An 11,720-nucleotide genomic window follows, 5' to 3' on the forward strand; every position below is an offset into this window, starting at 1 on the left:
TGCCAGCAACGGGTGTGTCACACTCAATTATGTATAAGATGAAGTATAATAACCAAAAATTGTATCTACAAGTCTTCAAACTACAAGTCTTCAAGGAGGGAAGAACTAATGCTTAGAAGAACACCTGGCTACTGATCTAGAAGAGTACTCCCTTCCTTAGCCAGCACAAATAGACCACCATCTCCCCTTGATATACGGAGATCCTTGTCAAGGTATGTGATAAGAAGCCAAGATTTTGCCCTCTCACCAGGGATAGGAATCTTAAGAGGAGGCTGACCGGAAATAGCACGTCCAATCCCAGCCACAGCATTTTGCAAAGGATTCAGAGATTGTTGCACGGGTGATAAATTGATTTTTTGCCCGAAAATATCAACATCTTCTGGAAGATCTATACTGGACTTGATCTCGGGAGGATTCAGGGTCCCTTCCTTAAATTGAACCTGTATTCTTGATGGACTCCTCACTTCAAAAGCAGCACTGGCACTAAAAGAGAGAGAGGCAACAGGACCTGATATTGTGGTGGAATTATCTATGGTTAAGCTGCTAGAATTAACTGATTGGGATATCTTCTCAACCTTCACCAGTGGTAAGCTGCCTGTTGCCAGAAGAGGCAACAGCTCAGAAAATGCAGTAAACCTGACACAAGACAGAAACGATGTTCATCCTAAGCATTGATTTTTCAGAAATTAGCTGTGCTATCTGAAGAAAGCTCAATTTAACATCAAATTTCGCAGCCCAAATGCTGCTCTTTTCTGATACATTTCCCTAATTTGACTATATTGCAATGCAGAAAAGCTAAATAAATACTATTTCCTGTCTGGTATGATCAAATTCACACACCATTAGTGATTCAAGAATGACGAAAAGAACAGGGAAATAGAGCTTACAGCAGAACCCAATTGCCATCAAGCAATTCCGGGCTCTCAGTCGGAGCTGGATTGGGATTAGCAGCCTCCAGCTGGGCAATCAACTCAATAGCCTCGGCCCGAAGTTCGGACGAAGCCCGAAACCCGAAATCCGTCCCGTAGACAGTATCCACGAGAGCTCTTTTCAAGTCCCTAAGCTTCTGGCTCTCCCCATCAACCTCAACCCCAGGACTCCCATTCCCATACCTATCATCCTTAACCCCAACACCGCCCCACTCGTCGTCCGCTTCTTCTCCAGGAGGATCCGGGCCGGAAAACTTCGTCGGTGGTTCGGGTTCGGCCTCCCCTTTCTCGCCCCACTCGTCTGTAACTGTTTTGGGTTTTCTATCGGGTTCTTCGTCGTCGTTGTCGTCTTGGGGAGAAAAAGAGGGATTGGGTTTACTGGGTTCGGATGAGTCGCTGTAAGAATAAGAATATTTCGAGGAAGACAAGTAAATAGGGGAAATGGTGGGGTGGCGTTTCTTGAGGAATGGCGGGATGGAGAAAATAAGTGTTGGAAGCTGGGGTTTGAGTGCTGGAGTGGGTAGGAACGGGAGGGTAATGGAGTGGTGGTAGAGGACAGACATTTTTGCGGGGGTCGATGGCGGTGGGTGGTGGCTTATGGCGGTGCTGGTTGCGTACATCGGTGGAGCTGCTAAGGCGGAGGGGGGGTGGCAGTCGCAGTGGCGTTTGGACCGTCACTTGAACGACATACGTACAATAGTAGATATTGTGTTTGTGAATTGTGACTCGTGTTGGTAACTGCTACTCATATGATAAATTAGGAAATGAGAAAAATGAAAAATTCATCCATGTTGAACTTTTTTTGGCAACAATTTTTTCCCTAATTAATTAAAAAAAAGGGGGGAAGATTGCAAAATCTCAAATGTCTCCTCTACAATTTAATTGTAAGGAAAATGACACCATTTGTATATCATATATTGCTGATGTTAAATTTTAGTATCTCAAATTCAAAATAAGTCATTTTAATTACTTGCTTCACATAAAATAACACTAAAATGCTCTTTGTTTTTTTTTTTTTAAAGAAAAAAATCTTTACTCACCACCTCACCATTCTAGTCAAAATTTAACCTTTAGCTTGCATATATTTAAACCTCCTCTACTTAGACTTGCTAACATTTTTTTTTCCTTTTGGGTATCATTTAATCTCATTCAAGATAAAACAACATCTCTATTATGCTGATATTTTTTCTTTATTTTCTTCTCTCTTCTCTTTTCTTCCAAATTAGTTTTCTTTTTGCAAATTTTTATTATTGAGCAAATAAGAAATTTCACTAACAAAAAAAATTTTGGATGTCTATTCTCTAATTTACAAAATTGAAGAAACTTATAGTTTTTCCTTCTAATTAGTCAATTACAAATTAATATCATCTATTCACCAATTTAAGAAATTAAAAACAAATTTAGATTCTATTTCTTTCAAAATCAATTATCTATTATTTAAAACCACACATCCACATGTCAATTATTTGAACATCTTTTTTTTTCCTCTTATAAATTTTGATTATTAGGATCTTTCCTTTACCATTTCTTAAAAATAATAAAATTGTTAGTATATTCCTTTATATATCTACTCCTCTCACATAAAACTTTACTATCATCAATTATAGAAGTAAAAAATGAACAGCATCTTAAAATTCATTAGAAAGAAGAAGAAGAAAATTTAAAAATAAAAACTTAGCATATAGTAGAGGGGTATTTTTGTCTCTCAAGGCTTAAGTGACTCAAAATAAAAGTTAATGGGCAAAGTGAAAATTAGGGTATGTCTTAGAGAGATAAATTGTAATTAACCCCTCTTAACAGTATTTTTTGTAAAATTGACAAATGAATAAGAAAAAGATCCATATCTTTCATATGTTTCTTTGGTTTTAAATTTCTATTTTTGTTTTATTTTCTTTGGTTTTTTCTCTTTAAATGGTTTTCTCTCTTTTTTTTTTGGGTAAGTAGAAGGTTCTTTTTATTGTTTTGCACTTCCTTTAAATTCTTTTTGTAAATTAGTTTTTGATACATTTTCTTGGTTCAGAGCATTATTGTGGCCAATCATAGAAATGCCGTTAATGAACCATATTGAGATATAACCAATCTTAAATTCTTTCCATAATCAAACTTTAAGTAAATCAAACAATTGTAATTCAAACGCTAATACCAATAAAAATATGCTCATCCAACTCAAACTAAAGCTCGTTTAGTTCGTAATTAACAATAGTTTGTTAGAAGAACAACTTTTCTTTGAAAAGATAAACAAGTTTTGGTTGCACAAGTTTTGAAATAATTTCTTAATCGTGCTTTCAACTTACTAAGCATAATTTCCAGAAACATATAAGCAAAAAAATTTTTGTTTCCAAAAAGGATTTTTATGTATTCAATAAAGTTCTCAAGTAAATTGTTAGTTTTTAGAAGAGTTGAATATGCACTAATTTTAATTATGAGCTTTTCATAATTTTGAAAGCACATGTTTTGCACGCGAGACACTTTATTTCTATAAACACTATTTACAAATACATCACTTCTATGAGTATTATTTACACTATCTCTTTAAAATGACTAAGTAGGAAAATGATTTTATTTACTTAGCATGTTTAGACTAGTAATTTTTTCAAATAAGTATAACTTTCACTATAAAATAAAAATTCATAATCAATTTGATTTTGGAATTATTCCACTATATATTGGTGTTTGATCTTCACGTAAAATTAATTATATAAATATTATATAATATTGGAATATTGGATATTAAGCAACGAAAAATAAATGATGTATCTAGTTAACAAAAGATAAAGTGAATGCAGAAGCATTCATTGCATCTAATGGTTTTTTTATTTATGTTTTTTAATTGCCATTAAACCCCCTTATAAAAGACCCACTATTGAAAATAACCTTTCTAATAAATTTTACAATCTGAGTTATTAGAAACCCAAGAAGAAAAAAGTACACCATCTGAAACTCTCTTCAAATAAAATATAGGGCAATTACTGAGCAAATATTGAATACATGATACACTAATTGGTTGAATTAAAAGAGTACCTCAAGAATTCATTGTTTGCTATTCTTGTTTGATGTCTGAGAATTTTATCCTTGTTAGCTATGTGCATTCAAGATCCAGTGTTAGTATTGTAAATGTTGTTGTTGTTGTTGTTTTTTTTTTTATTTTTTTGCTTTAAAAGGCATAAAATTTATGTTTAAAGAATTTCTAGTTTGATTTATTTTGGGGCTTTCAGGCTGTTTATTTTGGAATGACTTCAAGAGTTGAAATGATTTTACGCTTTGGTAGTTTAATCATATGATAGTTGCAATAATCTTTTGATTATCCTAAATTGGAAGTATAGTTTTAGGATATTTCCAACTAATAGTTTAGTTCCCATCATCAGCACCAGTAACTTGTAAGAGGTTTGGAAGTATAGCAATGTTAATCTCTAAATCATGAACTATCAACTCTTCATTATCAAACATTCTTTTGTTGTGTTTGATTGTACTTTCTTATCAACATAAGTAGATAACGTACGAATGGCATTCAGCCAAAAGTTTCGTCGTCCTCTCACGTGCCCGGCATGTGGATTGGAAGCATCATGTTGTTCGCGCATCGCGCGTTAGCTTCCCATCTGGCCTCACCTGCCAGTGTCCCATGTGCCCGTTCTTTCTTCTTTTTCTGTGCGTCTGCTGCATTTGCTTTCTACCCGCTGCCTTCTCTCTCCAAGTACATTCTCTCTCCAACTGCATTTACTTCTCTCCATAATGTTGTTCTGCCACTTATCTGCATGCTCTAAAACCTGGTACAACATTTTGTTGAGCTCTTGTATTCGGTTCTCCCGAGCCCATAGCCTTCTTACCGCCCAAGGAGCTGTCACCTTCGCTGTTGGCTGCATCGGTCCAGATCTTGTGCCGTTCGTTTGCCTTTCCTCCTCCTTTGTTGTAAGCTTTCTTCTTTTTCTTTTCTTTTCCTTTCCAGTGAGGTTCGATCCTCTCTTCAAGTTTCCTCTGTTCATTGTTTTCCCCTAGCGTGCAGCTTTCTGTTTTTTTTCCCTCAGCCACTGTCTTCTATCCGCCCAAGGAGGTGCCATCTTCGCTATTGGTTGCACCTGTCCGGATCTTCTTCCGTTCGTTTGGTTCTCCTCCTCCTCCTTCATTGTAAGTTTTCTTCTTCTTCCTTTCCAGTGAGGTGCAGTCTTCGTTGTTAGTTTTCTTTGTAAGTTTTAGCCTCTAAGTTGATATTTTCATTCTTTGTTTCGCTTGGCAAGCCTAGGACCTTTTTCTCCCCTCCCGAAGACCACCTGTTTGCTGTCGGGAGAGGTATGATCTTGCTCTTGCTGAGTTGTGTGTTCTTTGTTTCCCCTAGATTTATAACATGTCTTTGATTTTTCTGATTATTCTTCTTCACTATATTTTTTATTTTTTTTCCCAGAAAGCTACTTCATTCTTCGTTAGTTTTTTTTCTCTTACACTATATTTTTTATTTTTTTCCCCAGAAAGCTACTTCATTTTTCGTTAGTTTTTTCCCTAGAAAACTCCCTCTTGTCTGCCGCGGCAATATTGCTCTACCGCTTAGGCAGAGGTTCTGAACCCTGGTATAGAATACTGTTGGGGTATCCGATGTAGGTTTCACATGCTTCCCATGTGCCCCTGTTTCCCTATTTTTGTGGTTCTGCAACTTTTGCTTTCTTCCCACTAACTTTCTTTCTTTTTTACTAGCAATGTTGCTCTGCCACTTAGGCAGAAGGTTTTTTTTAGGTTTCTGATGATGGAAAATATGTGGTCGTCTTGGGTACATGCTGTTTACAGCGTAAGGAGCATCGACTCTTTGCTCTCCGGAAGGTTGCAAACTTGCTCTTTCAATGATGTGGTTGTGTGTTTTTTTTTCTCTTGATTTGAGAATAGCTTCTTACAAGGCATGTGCAGTTGTGGGTATTTAGAAGACTTGGGTTCTGTTCTCTTTTAGGTTCTAGCTAGAATTGTGGTTTTTGAACCATCCTCTTGCCTTGTGTCTAAGTGGTTTCGACAGTTGAACTGGAAAGGTCTGCTATGTAGATCTTCGCCAATGATGTGAACCATCTTCTTGCTCTTTCAATGCTTTCCTCTTTTACTGGTTGAAAAGTGATTCCTGAGATGAATATGTGATTATGTACTAAATTGTAGTGAGTACTAAAACATTGATAGTATATGCTCTTTTTAGGTACAGCAACGTTCACAAATGATACTGATATGGGGATACTGCCTTCTCTTTGAATTCTAGCTTCACTATAAGCTCTGACTTGAAATTGGGGAAAAATACATCCAGTTATCTATATTTGTAATCGGACTTGAAGATTTTCTTCATCAAGAAAGAACCCTGACTTGTGCTTTTTCAAACTGATGCCGTGCGTAGTGCTTGTCCCCTTTGTGGGAAGGTCTTAGTGTAGTGTTTTTTTAGCCTTGTTAAATATAATTCAAGAAAATTATCTATTTATGTATAACTGCAAAGTAGCCTACTTACTGCAACAAAAAAGTTCTTCTGTCCTTTGAAACTTTGCTAGCAAGAAGTCTTATATTTGTGACTTGCTAGCCTGTTTGATTTCATGTTGTGGCAGATGGCCATATACTGGTACGTCAAGTGTGTTTCTTTTTTGTCTCCTAAACAGCAATATCCTTATTGTAATTATGTGACCAATAATATTTCCAGTTCAACGTTCCTCTTCTCCCATTCCTACCTCTCTCATTCTCCTGCTTCTGTTTTCGCTCCTCCCCCTCCCCCTCTGGTTGTATCAAATGATTTGGTATGTTTCTATCTGTCTAATCTTCTTCCCCTCTTAGATTTGAGTTTTGTATTGTTAGATTTGCTTTTGACAGTTATAAAGGTTTCCTTCTCTTTTGCCTTTTAGATGGTTACATGAATTTTGATTATTGTTTGTATTTTTGTTATCGGATCATTCTGGGATGCTTAGCTTCCCTCTTTCTTTTCTTTTTATTTTATATTTTTTCCTTTTTAGTCCATAATTTTTCTTTTTCCTCTCAAATTTCCAGCCAAGCATATATGGCCAAAGAAAGAAAAACTGGGGAAGTTGCTCTAAAGAAGATATACATGGACAATGAAAAAGAAGGGGTATTGTTATTCTATTCAATTTCTTATTTTCTTAGTTTGTGACATTTTAATTTCCTTAGTGGATAAATGGTTATGCGTGCTCTTTTCAAAATACTCATAATTGAAGCAACCACTAAATTCAGATTTTTTTTCTTGTAGTTCCCTGTAACTGCCATGCGTGAACTAAAAATTCCAAGGAAGCTGTAGCATGAAAATGTTATTAAATTGAAAGAGATTGTGGCCTCTCCTGGTACTCATCCTTCTCCATATGTTCAGTGTGGTTATTTAATTCATAAACATCGAACATATACTATACGTTTTGTTGTCTCATGTATAATATACTCTTTTTCAGGTCGTGAGGCAAATAAGCAAGTGAATCAAGGTAACTTGACGTGCAGAAATTTTCAAGCTATTGGTTCCTGTTTCTGTGAGAATTCAATGCCCGTAAACTCCCAAATACTGAGATCGCAAATGGTATTTTGTTTTTGAAATGCAGAAGAAGAAATTGCACGTCTACAAATGAAAGCTAGGAGGGAATCCAGGAGGGAAAGCCGTAAAAACAGGAGGGAAGAAGTGGTGCTATAATCTTCTTGGAAAGGAAGACAGGAGGGAAAAAGTGGCCGAGAGATTCTTGTGTTTTGTGTGGCTAACCCTACGCCGAGAAAAAAGAATAATAAAAATAGATACACCTCTTGCTGAGTTGTGCGTTTAGATTTCTTCCCTTCTACTTGCGCTGTGTTTGCAAACCGTGTCCTTCCCTTGTGGTTTAGTGGTTCCGATATCTGATCTACAAAGGTCTGCTATTGGCCCGTGTTCTTGAAGAACTCTGTGGTATCTGCCTTGAAAACAAAAAAAATGTCGCTCTGTCCATGCTCTCTGGGGATATCTATGGGCTTGGGTTTGTCCATACGCAGTTGTGCATTTGGAAGGTTTGGCTTTTGTTCTTATCTGATGCGATTTGTCCCCCTTCTTCTCATCTGATTTTTTGTTCTCTGGAATGTTGCGTGTCTGGGCATCTCCATCTATTTTTCCCACCGTGCGTAGCACGGTTTATGCCCCCTAGTTACTAACATAACAAGTTAACAACGGTCGTCAAAGATTTGGATTTGGATTTATGCATCATCATATAAAACCATACCCATAATTATTTCAGAGGGTTTGTGTGATGGCTCCACCTTCCTTTCCTTTAGGGTGTACCCAAGAGTTTGGCGGACTGCCTGTCCAACTCTCGTCAGGACTCATTATAATAAATTCGCAAAATAACCTTTCAAACCTTCAAATTTAACATCAGAGTTCTACAATTCAACCAAAGTTCAAGTTTAGTTACAAACCAAAAGTGAAATGTAAGATACACCATTAAATATCAAAATACAATATGTTTACCAAAAGTACATATGCAAGAGGATCATTATACATTAGTTCAAGCTTATTTGCTCAGGTTCTCAACTCCTGTAAGGAAAATAAACTATGGGATGAGCTTATGCCCAGTGAGGTTTCCAAACAATCATCCAAGCAAACACTAATCAAATCATAGAAATATTTCATTTAACAATTTCACACACTTTGCACAATGATAAACAGTAATAAACAGTCTCAAGGCATTGAAGAAGTAAACACTCAATCACTTAAAGGATACGAGCTCATTTAGAGCCATTCATTTATTTATTCATTCAGTTTCCGCCCATCTCTTCTTTATAACTTCCGACATTTGAAAACAAAAACCCCTACATTGATCATTTCATTCACTGATCAGTACTCCACCTGACTTCGTGGTAATACTCGAATATATCAAAACAGTGGCCCAGGGTTACCAATCTACCTGACTGAATCCGCTTCTGACTCGAATAGGCTAGTGACGAAGGGCAAGGGCCCAATTCAGCCAATGCGATAAAGTATACATGACTTACATTCATGCACAAGTAATATTCAATCATTTGACCATTGAAAATTCATATTCACTTAGGTCGAGTGCGGTAAAGTACACACTCGCTTGTCAATAGTAAAGTAATCATTGAAATACATTTAACAGTCAAACAAGCCAATAACAACACAATAAAGACTTTTAATTCACAGAACACAAGGAACACTCACCAATGGATCACAATCATTTCACTTCAAACCCTGATTCGTCCTCTTGGACATGCTCAAATCCCGTGGTCATATAATATATCAAGAATCTAACTACTTGAGGCCAATATAAATGCAAAACTATGAGTTTTGAAACTTCACTTAACCAATAAAGCGATTTGCAGGTTTGACCCCCATTTAGCTTTCAAAACTGCCAAGTTTTCTTGTTCAAATCTAGGGAAAAACCCACGTGCATGCTAAACCAATACTTCAAGAAGAATATGAAGTACAAAGACAGTGATTATATTAAAAAATTTAAAGAAAACATGACAAGACTTTCGAGGTACAAGTTGAAAATTTCGATTAGAAAATAATTTGGAGAAAACTTATTTCCTTTCGTTTAAACCTCTTGTTTTGGCAAAACTAACACACATACAGAGACTAAAATTGTAACAAGTGTCTCGAGTAAGATCATATGCAAAAAGGAAAGTAAAAACACCCTAAATTTACACCTCAACTCTTACTCTCTCTCACTTAATCAATAAAGGGAAAAATTTCAGCAGCATATCCCTTAATTTTTTCAAGTTAACTCTCTCATTTTCAACCCTAATTTCATGACAAAACCACTAACAATCAAGATCATATATTATGGGGTATATGGTCTTCGTTCTAGGTCAAGCAAGCTATCAACTTTGGGCATATATAAATCTCTAACCAAACTACATCAAAGCTGGAAATTTGCACTTCAAAGCTGGAAGTTGCATACCAAAATTGAAAATCGCATATCGAAACTAGAAATTTCATGTCAAAGCTAGAAAACCTCATATCAAAACTATAAAATCCCATATCAAAACTGGACAAATCATCTCAAAGCTAGAAAATTCAATAAACTTAATAAAATCGTGAAATCTTCCATGAAATCCTCCATAATCAAATCATATGTCGATTAAATTGCAAACTAAGAAGAAAAGAGAGGTTTCTTAGTAATATACCTCAAAATCCCAAGATAAGATAGAAGACAAGAGCTTTCTTCTTCAAATAACTTCACTACAAGCTTACTTCCTGATCACTTGTTGTGACAATCCACGGAGTAGATGAAGATTTCTTGTTGGATTTCTCACTTGATCAAGCAAGATTCAAGATGGAACTTGAAGTTTTTTTTCCTCCCTTCTCTCTCTCTATTTTGGCCCTCTTAGCAAGAAAATGGAAGGTTTTTGGTGTTAAATTTACAAGATAAAGACTAAGAAAGTCTTGGTCAATGAAAAATTAGATCGCCGACACTTGGCGGCCTCTTGTTCAAACTTATCTCTTTGTCTCTTTTTGTCTCTAATCACTAATATATTTTGTGTTCTCTAATTTACTCTTAACACTTCTAATCACATAATCCCTCTTGCACCACACCCCTTTTTCCACCAAATTTATTACATACATTTTACTAGTTGGTCACACTACCATAATGCACTACGAAACTTAATATGCACTAAATTATAAAAGGGAAAAGATAAAAATCTTGAGTCAACCGTTCAAGTATCTAAGAAATTAAGACAAGTAAATTAAAATAAAATATAAATTAATGTATTCAAAAATAAGAGAAATATAAAATAATTTTCGAATCCTCATAGTTTGGATTATGGTAAGGTCTGAGTTTAATAGTTTAGAGTCATACTGAAAAAAAAAAAATGATAGGTCTAAATTGAGTTCGGGTAATATCTCACTCATTGACAAGTCTAGTCATAGACACATTATGTGCTCAATATCTACAAAGTAAATCGTGCAAAAATCGTGCAACTTGTGTAATTATTGACTGAATTTGTTACGTGCAATTCATGCGTATTTATCAACCATCTTTCAGCACAAAATTAATGGAGCAACCAGCGTTAATCCTCTATTTTCCCCAATCTTTCTCCATCCCTAACTCTAATTAATATATATTCAAGCATTCATAAATTAGCATATATTATCTGGCATGTGTCAACGAATGGTAACGACCTTTTTCAAGACAACTTTAAAATGGTTACATCTTTTGAAAAATTTGTAAACAGTAATAAATATGTAACCAACAAGCCATACAATTTGCTCTTAGTTAACATTCATTTCTCTTGAAAATGGCACTTTGTTTTAACAAACAGAATACAAAAGTGGCTAGTCATGTATACACAGTGCTAGAGGCGTTATAATAATGCCCGTATTCTTTTCCTAAAACATATTATCGTACTTTTGGATCATTGAAATTGAAACATATCCAAAATTAAAGGAATAGTTTGATTTGATTTATCTTTGCAAGAAAAGATGGTTGTTAACCTAGTGCAAATGTGTTTCTTATATGAATACTCGGTAACTAAATCATAGGGAAAATGGCCATTCTGGACGATGAGCTCAAAATGGTAAAATGTTGAAAAAGCCACAGCTGACATAGGCTTCTGGAATATCCTCCAATTACCGATGTCGACTGCCCACTTCAGGAAAACTCCAGCAACAACTACAGTTACTAGTTTCTCGGTTTGAATATGTTCAAGATGCTCCTCAAATGGCTTCACCATTTTAGTCTGGACTCTAGACAGCTTCCAAGGAGCTGCGCGCTGGTCGTGGGTGGTGGCGGGGGATTTGCGGCCACAAGAAACGCTCTGAATTCTTGTTGACTTCCTACTATGCTCCCTTCTATATTCTTCACCGTT

General features: G+C 35.8%; 1 protein-coding gene across 1 annotated transcript; it reads right to left on the reverse strand.

Moving 5' to 3' along the window:
- Positions 1 to 1,667, reverse strand: LOC113704242 (plastoglobulin-1, chloroplastic-like). The gene is made up of 2 exons (XM_027226019.2): positions 888 to 1,667; positions 1 to 636 (listed from the first exon to the last, which is right to left on the reverse strand). The coding sequence occupies exons 1-2, from the start codon at positions 1,547 to 1,549 to the stop codon at positions 129 to 131; spliced, it is 1,170 nt and encodes a 389-aa protein (XP_027081820.1). The 5' UTR covers positions 1,550 to 1,667; the 3' UTR covers positions 1 to 128.
- Positions 1,668 to 11,720: the final 10,053 nt, after the last annotated feature.

The sequence above is a fragment of the Coffea arabica genome, chromosome 8e, assembly GCF_036785885.1.
Source record: "Coffea arabica cultivar ET-39 chromosome 8e, Coffea Arabica ET-39 HiFi, whole genome shotgun sequence".
Lineage (NCBI taxonomy): Eukaryota > Viridiplantae > Streptophyta > Magnoliopsida > Gentianales > Rubiaceae > Coffea > Coffea arabica.

Excerpts from the sequence above, each read along its gene's own strand:
- LOC113704242 (XM_027226019.2), bottom strand. The coding sequence starts at position 1,549 with ATGTACGCAACCAGCACCGCCATAAGCCACCACCCACCGCCATCGACC. Across the intron at positions 637-887 it reads GATGGCAATTGGGTTCTGCT|GTTTACTGCATTTTCTGAGC; the intron begins GTAAGCTCTATT and ends GTCTTGTGTCAG.